Source organism: Populus nigra, chromosome 4 (genome assembly GCF_951802175.1).
Source record: "Populus nigra chromosome 4, ddPopNigr1.1, whole genome shotgun sequence".
NCBI lineage: Eukaryota > Viridiplantae > Streptophyta > Magnoliopsida > Malpighiales > Salicaceae > Populus > Populus nigra.
In genome coordinates, this window is record NC_084855.1 from 24,655,764 (window position 1) to 24,670,435 (window position 14,672).

Here is a 14,672-nt window from a genome sequence, read left to right on the forward strand (position 1 = left end):
AAATGTTGTGTATGCTAAGATGGGATGGAGAGAATTTGTCGACCACATTTATATTACATTATGCATAAATACTAAATGTTACTTGAAAATTTGAAAAAAAAAGAGAAGGAAAATGATTGGAGTACTTAATTTATCTAGTTAAGAATATTTAAACACTATATTTATTATATAAGAAAGGTACTTCGAATCATAGAAATCATTTATATAAGGAAAATATTTTGATTTTTAAAGTTGGCATGCATAAAATATATAAATTCACTCCGAAACTAGAACAAATTAAACTGAACCGAGTCTATCTAATTTTTACTCTACATCTATTTCTTACTCGATAACATGAACGATGTATTTTCAATTCATGAATTGGTCAAGTCAACTCGAATAATAATATATTTTTTGTTAGTTTTGATGACATATGATATTTATTATATAAAGAAGGTATTTCAGTTCATGAAAATCATGGATAGAAGGAAATCATTATACAAGGAAGGTAGTTCAATTATAATTATAAGATTGAATGCTCAATAAAGCATTGATTATTAAAAACTGGAAAAAATTCCTAATCTTTTTCTACTAATTAATATTTTTATATTCATAATAATTCATGAATATTTATTAATTACAAAGAATGTTTATGAATTTCTTATACATTAATTCATCATAATTAATGAAATAATACATGAATGTTCAAATTCATGAATATATTCATCATTATCATATAATTAATATATAAATTCACGCACTCGAGATATGTTAAGAACTAAAAATAAATTAGGATTTAATTGTAATGAGATGATCTGTACTCATTTTATTTGAACACAAATAAGTCCAAAAGAAGCCTATATATATAATTAGCATGGCTGGATTTATAATTGAAAGATTTGGTTCTAGCTACACTGTGACAAGAGATGGCAAAGCTTTATTCCTCCTCCTCTCTCTTTATTCTTGCCCTTCTCCTCTTGATATCACGTAAAACTAAATCCCTCCTCTTTATATTTTTATATTTTAATTTTTTATTTACATCACTCCGACAAAAACATGTTCATGAATCGATATTTGTCTGTTTATTTTTTATTTTCAAACAAGAGAATTAAATGGTAGGTTTCTAACATGATTTGGTCGCCGGTTTTTGTTGTGGCAGTTGACAGTGGGCTATCTCAGGTGGGAAAGCTCTCCCGATGTGTGAGTAGCTGGGACTGCAAAGACAGGCAAGCTTGCAAGGACGAGTGCAGCTCTCGTTATGCTGGTGGTTATGGATTGTGCACTGGCCATCCCAGAGCCTGCATATGTTCTTATGACTGCCCTCCCCTTTACATGAACAACACTGTGTGACGAGATAGTCCAGCCCTTTTTCTAGTATTTTACATGTCTAGTGATGATAAGATGGTTGCAGATTTTTCCAATAAAAAGATGAACTTATTAAGCTGAAACAATATTGCAATAAAAAAACCAGATTATGACCATGAAGTTGCTGAATTTTAATTCATAATTGCCGTCGTTATTAAACCCGATTCAATTTATAACTCAGATTTCAAGCTAAGATGATAAGTTGGACGGATTAATTTGGATGAATTCATAATAATAATATTATGAATCTTTTCTTTTTCTTTAATAAAATGGATGCGTGCGTAGAAGGTTTTTTAAAATTCAACTGAATTTTAATTAGGTTAATTAGATTATGAATTAACTCATTAATTTAATTTAATTTAATTTTAAATTAATATTTTTTTAAAATCTAACCTGAGTCAAGTTTAATAAATATAATTAAAGATGGCGTACTAAATTTTTTGTTCTTTATTTTGTAGAATTCTATACTACTTTCCTTTTATTTTTGGTCATTTTCTTTTAAGAAATAAAATACCATTCTCGTTTTAACTTCTAACCTGGATTATTACTTCTAATAATTTAGATTACCGGAACAATTTATTTATAAATCACGAATAGTTGCACTAATAAAATTATTAAAAAAAATTAAAATGTGAGAATCAATATTTTAAAAAAACTAATTTAAAAAATTAAACCTCATTATCATGTAAAGAATCTATTTAAAACTCTATATATAAATAAAGAATATAATCTCAGTTTGATATTCTAAATATTGGTCTAAGAATATACTTTATAATCAAACTAAAATATTATTATTATTATTATTATTATTATTGATCACTCCTAAAAATATTACTCTACTTCTATATTATATTATAACATTTGATTATTGTTTAGTAGACATGCATTAAATATAGAAATTCATTCTAAATTATTCATTTCTTCAATTGATATTTGATTGTATTTTTTAGATAAAAGATCCTTATAAATCTTGAAAAAATGGACATAAAGTATAGAAATTAATCTCAAAGCTATCTATTTTTTAATTAATTTTTTTTATTTTCTTATCTTAAAATATTGACAGAAAAAAATAAAATAAAATAAAATAAATCAACATAAAAGAACACATAAGCATCAATAAAAATAAAAATAAAAATAAATAAAAAGGGCCCAAAGGGAAATAAAATGCAAAGTAAAAAATCTAGGGTTGGCGCGCGGTCTGTCCTTTTGCACTGACCCGATTACTATTTTGGATTCCGGCGAGACCACCTCCCCTCTCTCCCCTCAAGCCTCCAATATCTAGGGTTTTTGTAGTTCCTCTCTCCGGCTAAAGCATCATGAGAGGATTCTTAAACAAGCTCGTTTCTCGCTCTCTCTCCGTCGCCGGCAAATGGCAACACCAACAACTCCGCCGCCTCAACATCCACGAATATCAGGTCTCCCTCTCCCTCTCCTCCTCATCCTTACTAAATTTAGATTGTGATTTTCTGGACGAGTCTTGCGAGAATTCTTTTTCGTTTTTTTTAGTTTAATTTAGAATAGTTTAGTGTTTTTTTTATTGCATTGGTTTGAGATATGCAGCAATCCTGAACCCTATATTTGCTTGATCTGATGCGGTGATTGATGGCTGTTATTACTGTTGTGGTGTTACTTTTTTTGACCAGGGAGCTGGATTGATGGGGAAATACGGGATCAATGTGCCAAAAGGTGTAGCTGTTGCTTCCCTTCATCATGTTCAAAAGGCTCTTCAATATGTATTTCCTAGCGAAAGCGAGGTAATTTGAATTAGTCTTGTACCAAATATTTGCAAAGACGTGGATTTTTCTTTCCCAAGAAATGTTTGGGAAGAGAAGAAAAAATTTAGCCATGTAAAATTATGGAATGGAACTATCAGTATGGAAGAAAAAATTTAATTATGTAAAATTATGGAATGGAACTAGCAATATGGATTGTATGTTTTCAAGGTTCTGAATGATGTACTAGTAGTTAAAAGATTGACTTTGTTATATCTTGTTGGTTTAATTTACTAAGGGAGGCAAACTTTGACCCTGGTGCAGTTGGTGGTTAAGAGCCAGGTTTTGGCTGGTGGGCGAGGATTAGGAAAATTTAAGAATGGTTTTCAGGGTGGTGTTCACATTGTTAAGACTGACAAGGTTGAAGAAACTGCTGGTAATGAAGATTGGGTTCTATCTTTCCTGAACAACTTAATTGAGGGTTTTTCTTTTTGCGATATCTGCAGTTTTTCTTGTCAATTGTTGTCTCACTTTTTGTTGAATGAAAGGGATAGCTCCTGGGTTCCTTTGATGGATTCACTGACTATTTTGTTCTTTTAATGTGGAACTGGCCTTTCATGTTTTTACTGCAGTGGTCTCGGTAATCCCATCTCTCATATTTTTATTGCATGCAGGAAAGATGCTTGGCCAGATCCTTGTTACTAAACAAACTGGTTCTCAAGGCAAAATTGTTAGCAAGGTTTGGCATTGATGGTCTCTTTTTACATATTAACTTTTTGTTGCATACAGTCTTTGATCAATTGGTGCATGGGTAGCTGTTTTCATGGCATTTCAATTGCCTGTTAATGGCTTATAAAACTTTGATTTGTGTATCTTGTGATTTTACAAAGAAGCCAATTAAAGACTCATCAATGCTTGTGAATGAAGAATCACTTTAGTTTTTTTACAGTTAAACCAGGGGATGTGGTGTGATTTTTTTTTTCAATGGTTTTATTTATTGATCAAGTTGCATGAAATACTTGGATGCCTGTTTTGTAAGATTTAAAGAAGATCCCATCATAAGATGAACTCCACTTAACAGAGGAATTATGTTCATGGTATTACTTTCACAATTGTCTTTCAGCTCCATTTCTTGAGCATCTCACATTTAGTGTTCGTATTTATCTTGCCCATACACATTTTTCAAAAATCTAGCTTGATGGATATGTCATGTTTTAGATGTATTACACCAGTGTACATATTTCTATCTTTTGTTCATGTTAAATTAACTGTTACAAGTCATGTTTCACTATCTTATGAGATTTGACTTGTATAGGATCTCTCCGTCTGTTTTTAGACATGGATGAAGTGACTGTGAACCATGAGCTATAATTCTTAGACTCACATTGTGTATTATGACAGTGAAAATAACAAATCTGGCTATAAGGTTTTAGTTGGTTAGCCATCCATTTCTTGTGTCTCAGAGCAAATTCTTACTGATTAACTCGTTGATGTTTGCATAACATGGAAAACTTGTGGGTTCTTGAGAAGAATGTGCATTGGACTCTATTGATAAAACGTCCCACATCATGGTCTTATGTTTCTTCTTTGGTTTCAGATATTTGATTTCTGCAATACTAATACTGAATTTTCAGTTTGCAAAAAAAATAAAAATAAAATGGTTATCATGGAGTTTGTTTCTCCATATGTAGTTATTTTCATCCAGCAATATTTCCTTTCATTTTCCTTGCACAAGGATGATGATTGTCTTGGGGATGGGTTTGAGGTTCAGTTAATTTCCTTTCCTTTTGCAGGTTTACTTGTGTGAAAAGTTATCACTGGTCAATGAGATGTACTTTGCTATCATGCTGGATCGGACAACTGCTGGTCCAGTATGTTTCACTTGCCAATATTGTTATTTTTGCTTTTTCTTTGGTTTATCAATTTTACTTTGAAGTCAGTTTCAGTAAATTTGTCTTTCATATAATTACTCGCAAAAAATTGTTCTGAATCAAAGAAAGCACACATCTTGTTTTTCAGCTTATCATAGCTTGTAAAAAGGGGGGAACCAGCATTGAAGACCTTGCTGAGAAATTTCCTGACTTGATTATTAAGGTTTGATCCTTTTTCTTCTAATGTTTTAGCATGGGACAATCTGTGCAGTCTCCTTGTCTCTTGCTTATTGCCTAATTGTTATTTAACTGATCCATTGTTGTATCTGCATTCTGATAGGTACCCATTGATGTATTTAAAGGAATTACTGATGAAGATGCTGTAAAAGTTGTTGATGGCCTGGCTCCAAAGGTTGCTGATAGAAATGATTCGATTGAGCAAGTGAAGAAATTATATAAACTCTTTTGCGAGAGTGATTGCACATTGTTGGAAGTGAGTACAAATTCCTGCATTCAATTACTGTTAATGATGTGTTTATTTCTTTTCCATTGCTCAGGCATGCTAGTTTAGCATTTCCTTTGTCCATATGCATATGTGAACCCCTTTCCTCTCTGCTCAGATCAATCCCATTGCAGAGACTTCTGATAAGCAATTGGTAGCTGCTGATGCTAAATTGAATTTTGATGATAATGCTGCTTTTCGTCAAAAGGAGATATTTGCTCTCAGAGATCCAACACAGGAAGATCCAAGAGAGGTATGTTCTTGTTTATTTTTTTCCTTACATGGGCAACTTAAGCACTGGTTATGTGGAGAATCATGAAAGGTTTTGGTCCTATGTTGCATGTTAAGTATGCTCTTGTTGAGTTGACATGTTTTGAGACACATGGTCACACGTGCTGAGACGCACACAAATGCTTTTGCATTAACTTTTTTAACTAAGGATGATGAAATGCATTATTAATTGCTGTATCTTTTTAACTTTTTTAACTAAGATAGGTGGCTGCTGCCAAGGCAGATCTAAATTATATTGGCTTGGATGGGGAAATTGGTTGCATGGTGAATGGTGCAGGATTAGCAATGGCTACAATGGATATTATTAAACTGCACGGAGGAACTCCTGCAAATTTTCTTGATGTGGGTGGTAATGCTTCTGAAGAACAGGTAATATGATTTAGTTTTGCTTTAACTTCTTTAATCATTTACTGGCCTTTCTGCCCAGTTTGGCTGAGGGGGTCTGCACTGTTGTCATAACACATGCATGCTCTCATTCTGTTTTTTTTGGCTGATGGAAATGGATCATCCACAAGTCCAATTCTCTTAAGAAAGCAATTTTATGAGGCAGGTGGTTGAAGCATTTAAGATACTGACTTCTGATGACAAAGTAAAGGCAATTTTGGTGAATATATTTGGAGGAATAATGAAATGCGATGTGATAGCAAGTGGAATTGTCAACGCTGCCAAACAGGTGAGATCTGCATCATATTATATTCGGGTTTTAATCAAAACAATCGTCACTGTATTCATTCTAGCTTCTTTGGCCCTCATCAGCACAATTACTACTGTACGGAGTTTTATGACAAATAAATTGGAGGAGTGGTCATTTCACACACCAAAAAAAAGCAAAAAAGAAGAACTTAGTTGTTAAAAAAAACTAGATGTTTGTAGCAGTTCTGAATAATATTGTTAGATATTTCGTTTGATTTGGGAAGGCATTAACTTTCTTAATCCTCCTTGAAAAGGTTTCTCTAAAAGTTCCAGTTGTTGTACGTCTCGAAGGCACTAATGTTGACCAAGGAAAGAGAATTCTGAAGGTAAATGCAAAATTTGATTATGATATTCAATTATGTACATTCATTTGTCTTCAGTCATGGATGTTCAATTTGAACTGTGATGGTAATTTATTTTGTCCATTAATATATGCAGGAGAGTGGAATGGCACTAATCACAGCAGAAGATTTGGATGATGCTGCAGAGAAAGCAGTGAAAGCATCAGCTAGTTGAGGAATCAAGATATGGAACCAATTTATGTTCCTTACAATTTTTAGAACTTAGGTGAATCTAACATGTTGAAAATTGAAAATAATATAGCAACTGCAAAGGTTCCCTCAAAATTTTTTTTTGACTCACCCCTATTATTGAACTCTTGTTAAGAAATTGTGGTCTTTTCTTTGATTGTTTTAAGCCATGAAATGAAATGGACTGGCTCCAAGCCTTCTTTTTGTAGAGGACGAGTTTTCTGCAAATCCAGCATCGGAAGATATCATTCGATGACTTCTAAATGGATGTTCGACGTGTGTTTTCTTTTCTATTTGGATGTTCTACGCATTAATAATGAATTGTTTCAAATATATAACTTAGCTGCAAATGAACTTGCATCTCAATTGGCATGCATGTCTCCTTTACATTGCAAAGCTGAGGTTCGAGTCCGGTGCCTGTTTTGCACCTATTCATGTCATCACCAACAAACAAAATTACAGGGAGAAGAAATACAAGGCTTTCTGGTTGTGTACAATATCTTGCAATGTGTAGTGTTGCCTTTTCAAGGATTCAGCAATCTTTTTCGAAATGCAGCATGCTGTGAATTGGATTGTTATCATGGGATTGACCCCAATGCACTTGGCAGTACACTTATATCACATACAAATAAGTTTTCTGCCGCCCAACTTTCCCCATTTTGATCAACTCCACCTTCTTCCGCCGTGGCACCCATCGTACAGCTACCCATCTGATGTGCAGAAAATGATATGGTTCAATTCTCTTCTCTTGACCTCAGCCCTCCAGGTATTCTTATTGTGTCCAAGAACTCTTCCAAATCCTTCTCGCTAATACCTTCACAGACTAGTCTTTGGCCATCACTTCGGTAAGTGCCCACTTTCACAGCTCCAGCTGCAATCAAAATTCGCAAAGCCTTTCTCAAGCCTATTTTAAGATTTTCCTTGTCTATCTCGTCTAGATGATGCCTGAAGTGACCATCCCTCTTCACTTCTCTTGAACCTTGATCTATAACCATTGCAAAGATGTGGGCAGTTCATGAATACCTCACCATCTTATCCATGAAGTCCAGCCCTGAAGTCCATGGACATGCTGCTGCAAACGAGGCTGGTCCACTAGATGGAGTTTCTAAAATGATTGTGTGTTTGGGCTCTGCTGAGACTGCCTTGTGCATAGAAGTGACAATTCCTCCCTCGGATACTTTTCCTTTGAGACAAGATACATGCTCTGGAAAAGTGTCCCCGGACGGGGGGGTAGCTCCACACGCAGAAATGATTACTTCGGACACAATTTGCAGCTTTCTGGTGACATTTGCATTCAAAGCTCTAGCTACAACTCCCAAGCATTTCCTTTTGTATCGGTCTTCTCCAATATGAATATCTCAGCTCTGCATCCTGATAGGATCACAGCACCGCCATGTGGAATTGGTCCCTTTCTTCTCTCCTGCTCTACACTCATAGCAGCAAGAACTCATAGCAGCAAGAACCACAATAATGATCCTCCGTACAATTCCTTGGCACAAATCCAACTTTCAAACCAAGTTTCTGACATCCTCTCCGAAGAATTTGATTTTGAAATCCTTCCTCGGCGCAATGCTCTGTAACACCAATCCTCTTGCACACTGCATCCATGGCATATTGATATTCAGGGCTCCCATATAGTGGAATCATGTGATCAACAGACCATTCTCTGAGAACAGAATCAGCTGTCTTTATGCATGCAGACCAGTTTACAGCAGCACCTCCACCCACTGTTGATCCGGCCAAAAGCATAGTTTCCCCGTCGACAGCTGATAGAAATCCACCAGACTCGTATAGCTCAGACATGGAAGGCCCTTCAAGTGAAGAGTAATCTTCCGGCACGGAATAGTTCCCTTTATCCAGGACAAGTACTCTCTTGCCTGAGCTTGCGAGGGCTGAAGCTGCAACCCCTCCACCGCAACCGGATCCAACAATCACAACATCACATTTGACCTTGCAGGTGTTGTGTTCCGGATCTTCCATGACTTGGAGGCCTTTTTTGGATGAGATACTGGACAAGGGTTGAGTCATTCTGATGTGCAGCAGTTTCTGTGATTCTCCTTTGAAGAGGTCTTTCCCCAGGTTTTTTCAACTTCTCTCGTATCTACTTGATATCCAATTGCTTCCCATGCTTTGTTTTCCGATGTCATCAGTCTTCGACAGAGGAAGAGATTAAAAATAGAAAAAAATAATGTACAAGTTAAGAAATAAAAAAAAATGGTGTATATATAAGTACGTATAGCTCTTGCATGCATGATATGTCCCAGACTGAAGATTCAGATTTCAAGATCAGATCATGTCAAAGAAGCAAAACTCAGTTCATATCCTTGTTAAACTCCACCCATCCCGGTGTGTTAATTAGAGATCTCCAAACTTGAGACTTTTTCAGGACTGGTTTTTAAATTAAATAAAATGAGAGTTAATTGATTAAAAATTTAAAGGGTTAATAACTTGCAATCCTATTAAAACTTTGTTTGTTTGTTTTATTTTAAACGTTGTTATTTTAACTTTTTTTTAAAATAATTTATTGAAATATTATCATTTTAGTTTAATAATTTTTTTTAATAAAATTCATCACATACATGCACATGAGTTTGATCACCCCAAAAACCACTCTAAATGGTGTAAGGTACTGTTGCCTTGACCATTTCCTAAGAATTTCTTCTCTCCTCTCCGCAGAAATTTCAGAGAACTTGTGAATCAATGGCCATTTCCAATCCAAACAGATGAACCCACAAAGCAGAAGTGTACCCGATCTGCAAGAGAGAAACTTCAAAACCAATCTCACTAAGAGCACTGCTTCTGGCGCCCCGCTTTTTACCATTAACTCTGCTACCTGTATTTCATTAATCATCAAAATTTATGAAAAATAAGCATTAATTAACAATTCGATAAACTGACATGCACATGTTATTTGAATGCATTGGAAACGTCATTGTTGAAATTAAGGAAAGTGAATTTGAGAGACTGACCTCATCAGGTACGGGAGACTGAGACCCAGAAGCTTTGTAGAAAGAACGAATAGCCTCCTGCTTATCAACAGGGATTTCCTCGCTAAAGCTGGGTGCAGGCAATGGAGGAATGAGAGTTTCACAAAAGGCATCTAATGATTGCATCTGTCCTGAAGAGAATCCATGACTATATGCATTGCTTAGTACTTTCCTGCTCCCTCCTCTTAATAGTGGATGGCAGTTCTGATTTTGCTCCATGCAGCTTTCTCTTGCCTGTTCCCTCCTCTTAATAGTGGATGGCAGTTCTGATTTTGCTCCATGCAGCTTTCTCTTGCCTGTTCCCTCTTCCCAACAGTTGCCCATTTATGAGGTGCTCATTTATTCACGATGCCTCTTGATGAAATCCTATCTTATTCCATGGGCTTGAAGGCCAGGTCAAGGCATAAAATTATTGATTTTTTAGTTCTGGTAATATGGTTTATTTTCTTTTAGTGAAATGATTGATGAATTATGTTTAATATTTATAAATGATCCCCTTGTGTTGAGACTCTTCAATAATTAAATTAATATCTAAGATAAAATTATTTAAAAAGAAATCCTTAAAAATAGATATATTTTATTTGTAATGGAAAAAAATTGAACTTGCGCAGAAGTTACCTTGGTCCTTTTTTATTACTCTTGAGGTCTCTTTATTTCATAGAAGGGGAAAAAGTTCACATATCTGGCCAATATATATTTATGTTTTATCATAGTAAAATATCTCTGACTCATAAAAGCAAAATGTCCTATCTCATTAGAGCAAAATATCTTTGATTGTGGATCTGGCGGTTCATGAAATCCATACACGCCTAGACTCAATGCTTGACTGAGCTTGAAGATGATGAGTTTGGTAATTCGTCAGACCCACATATGTTTAGGTTCAATGTTTGGATGAGTCCAGAGATGGCATGTCTAGTAGTGGATTTGGTTGTTTGCCAGACCCACGCATGTTTGGGCTTAGCACTTGGCTGAGCTCAGGGATGGTGGATTTGATAGTTCACTAAACCTATATATATCTTGACTTAACACTTGTCTAAATCTAGAGATAATGAATTATTACGTTAAACTTTGTTTATTTGTTCAGAAAAGAGAGCTCATAAAAAACAAAAAATATTAATGATTATCTCTGGAAAATTAAAGTTTCTTAGACAATGCAAAATATGAATAATTAGAGAATTGAATGTAAAATATTCAATATAATATCACAAAAAGAGATATATTGTTATCTGTTACAAAACCCATCATTATATTTGAGCGAAAACATGAATTTTTTTTAAAATCATTCATTTGGATTGATGTTTGATGTAGGTTTTTTTTTGTCTGTCTCAACTAAGAAGACTTTATAATTTAAGATTGGAGTTTCAAGTTAATTGGTTTGAATTCAAGAGTTCTAAGTTAACTGGTTCTAACTCTGGATTTAATCTTAGATCTACTCACGTGATTCTAAATTTGTATTACAAAGTTACACGAGGATTGATATGATTAAATCCACTTCACATAAACAATAATTTAGTTGAGAAAGTAATCAAATAATTAAAACAATTTGAATGTAAAGTAAACTCAATAATTTAGAAAAAAAATACTTATATTTCTAGAACTTTGATTACATCCATGAATTGAAACTCCTGGATAATAAAACATCTTTTTCATATTTTTGCTTTATAGAATTGAAATTGCAGGCCTACAGATTACAAAGGAAATTGCAAGCCTACTTGACTATCATTTATAGAGTTATCACCTATTATTCTATTGCCTACAAAATTATCGTTTACAAGTTATCACCTACTGGTTTCAGGTTTGAAAGATCACGACAACTTAATAAAACTAATGTAATGATTTGATTTTTTGTTGAGTTGTCCGTGTTCCTTTATTTTCTTTGTCATATGCCTTAGTTGAGTTATATCAATTGCCAGTAACCTTTCATTTCCTGTATATCAACTGCTTGTAACTTTCATCTTTCAGAGTTCTTTCCATAATCTTACAATAACAAAAGTTTCATTTCCTATACATCAACTGCTTATAACTTTCATCTTTTAGAGTTCTTTTCATGATCTTACAATAACAAAAGTTATTGTGGCTTTTTAATTTACATGGTATATTAAAACTGCTCACGTTTTGTTTGTGGACATGTTCATGTGTGTGTGTATATATATATATATTTTCTTTTTTTTAAGTTTCTCTTGGTTATTTAATTATCAGATAATTATTTTTTAACCTTATATACATCCCATATTTATGGTATAACAATCAGTTTAGATTAGTACGTAAACATTGAATTTTTGGTCAAATTATTATCCTTGATGTAGGGTTTCTATTATTCCAAGGCTATATATGCTTTAACTAACAGGTAAAAAGCATGGAAAATGCATCAAGTGCATAATACAAAAGATTAAAAATAGAAAAAGTCTCATTTACATTAAAGATAAATTATTAATTATATTATAAGTTATAGAGTGAAGTTGTTTGACTTTGTATTTTTATTTGTGTTTGAGTGCATTGATATGAAAAAACATCAATTAATGTTTTTTTTATAGTATTTTTCAATAGTTTTGATATATTGATGTTAAACATAAAAAAATCTGACGGAATTATTTTCATGTTTTTTAAGCGAATAACACTTTTGATAAACACCTTACACCACAATACTACACACACACTTTTATTCTTAAAAGTGTTCATGAATATAGTTTGATCGGTTTTGAATCTATAATTACATCAAACCCAACTTTAAATATTTTACAAATTATAAACCCGACCATAGTTTGATCGGTTTGGACCTATAATTACATTAAACCCAACTTTTGATAATTTACAAGTTATAAACCCAACCCATTCAATTTTTTTTTGAATCCAAGTGAGTTGAACATATTGAATTGAACTAAATTTTTTTTATGAATATTAGAGATATTCATGAACGGGATTTATATTACTAATTTTCATGGATTTACATTTCGAGATAGACTTATAGCATGGACTATAAATGTCATGGAACCTTCTTAGTACTAATTTTCATACCTTGAACCACCATTAAATTCTAATTACCTTATTTTTCTTATGATAAAGAGACAAATTTTTTTTTTTGGTTCCGTTAAAGAAATTTAATTGGAACCCCACTAACAAGAACTTTAGAGTCAAAATATTTCTAAATAAAAAAAATAAAATAAACACTCAATCTATAAACTATCAAATATAAAGATAAAAAGAGTATAAAATAAATGGATTAAGTTTAATAGGTCAAGAAAAAAAATTTAAAATAAAAAAATTAAAATTTTTTAAATACAAAAACAAAAAGTTCCTTGTGTTTGCAAAAGGTATGCATCCACGAACGTGTTTGAGAGTGTAGTTGCGGTTGTTTTTAAAATTATTTTTTACTCAGAAATGCATCAAAATAATATATTTTTTTAAATTATTATTTTTGATATCAGTACAATAAAATAAATTAAAAACATTAAAAAATATTAATTCAAAGTAAAGAAAAAAATAAGAAAATTTAATTTTTTTTTAAAACATATTTTTTATTTAAAATATTGCCTTAAACCTTAGAGTCGGATGATGCATCAATGAGAGAGGAATTCTGAGTAATAATAAATGGCACGGTGGAGTTAATTTGGTGGTGGCTATTATGATGTAAACGATTCTCATGAGTTAGTTGCGGATCTGACAGGCTACGTGGATAGCCTCCTTTCCACATAGGAATTTTGAGTCATACAAGGCACGGTGGAGTTTGGTGGTGGTTCTTACGTCATGGCTACTGATCAGCAGGAAGTACGAGGCGCTATATTAAATGTGCCAGTTCATTGAGCCTGATTCATACCAGGAAATATTTTTTATTTATGATAGCTCTACGATGGATGATTTTCAAAAGATTAAAATATTTTCTAGACTATCTTTATTATTAAAGCAAGATCCTCCCCGATTGATTCTTGTATAGATATAATCTTGAAAAGAATTTCTGCAAATACACGGTTTTCCTGTCTTTACTGTTTTTGTCTCGTCTCTTCTACCAACAGACAGACAGAGTATCAATCATGTTTTCTTGAGTCACCAATGATCTGATTCCATTCACCGACCCCTGGTAGATTAGGAACCAAAACATTCTAGTTTTTGTAATGGTTAAAGTAAGAAATGCCCACTTCCAGTCTGAAACATCATCTGTGATTTTGTCTGTCCTAAAAGATTCAGCTTTAGCTCCATTGCAAAGAGCCAAGCAAGCAGCTTTACCATATCTAATGCCTTTTTTCTTTGATCTTAACCAAGGTTAATTTCACAACAATCAAGCACTGAACCATCAAACCATCTCTACGGACCTGTTTAATCATATAGAAAACCATACTTTTGACACAGAATCTCTTCAACTTTAATCAATTTGAAAGTGGGACACATTAAAATACTATTATCACCTTTCCATGATCTTCCAGGATCTACTGCTAGGGCATTTAATAAGACCATGGCAAGGCTTGCAAGTCCACAGCAGGCAGGCTCTGAATGGGTTTGATAGGAAAGTATTAGTTTGAAAAATGAATTCATAGTCCCTCCTTCAAGCGCTTCAATGTCTAACATTTCTTATGCAGAGCCCAAGCCTTTTGGACCAGAAACAAAAAAAAGAAAAGGACAGTCATTTCCTTACCATGTTCATTAGAATAGAACCAACCAGGAACCACCATTGCTCTTTCTGACTTTCCTGGCCAGATATTTCTCACACAACTAGGCATACAAGGCAAGATGAGCTGCGTGCCATTGGC

General features: G+C 33.5%; 1 protein-coding gene and 1 pseudogene across 1 annotated transcript; one reads left to right on the forward strand and one right to left on the reverse strand.

The window, feature by feature from the left end:
* The first annotated feature begins 2,507 nt into the window (after nt 1-2,507).
* LOC133692785 (succinate--CoA ligase [ADP-forming] subunit beta, mitochondrial-like) lies at nt 2,508-7,151 on the forward strand. The gene is made up of 12 exons (XM_062113932.1): nt 2,508-2,759; nt 2,988-3,098; nt 3,381-3,492; nt 3,731-3,795; nt 4,850-4,927; nt 5,076-5,150; nt 5,268-5,420; nt 5,548-5,682; nt 5,925-6,089; nt 6,271-6,393; nt 6,668-6,739; nt 6,852-7,151. The coding sequence occupies exons 1-12, from the start codon at nt 2,661-2,663 to the stop codon at nt 6,927-6,929; spliced, it is 1,266 nt and encodes a 421-aa protein (XP_061969916.1). The 5' UTR covers nt 2,508-2,660; the 3' UTR covers nt 6,930-7,151.
* Nucleotides 7,152-7,253: 102 nt separating this feature from the next.
* LOC133692786 (long-chain-alcohol oxidase FAO2-like) lies at nt 7,254-10,269 on the reverse strand (annotated as a pseudogene).
* Between the last annotated feature and the right edge of the window lie 4,403 nt (nt 10,270-14,672).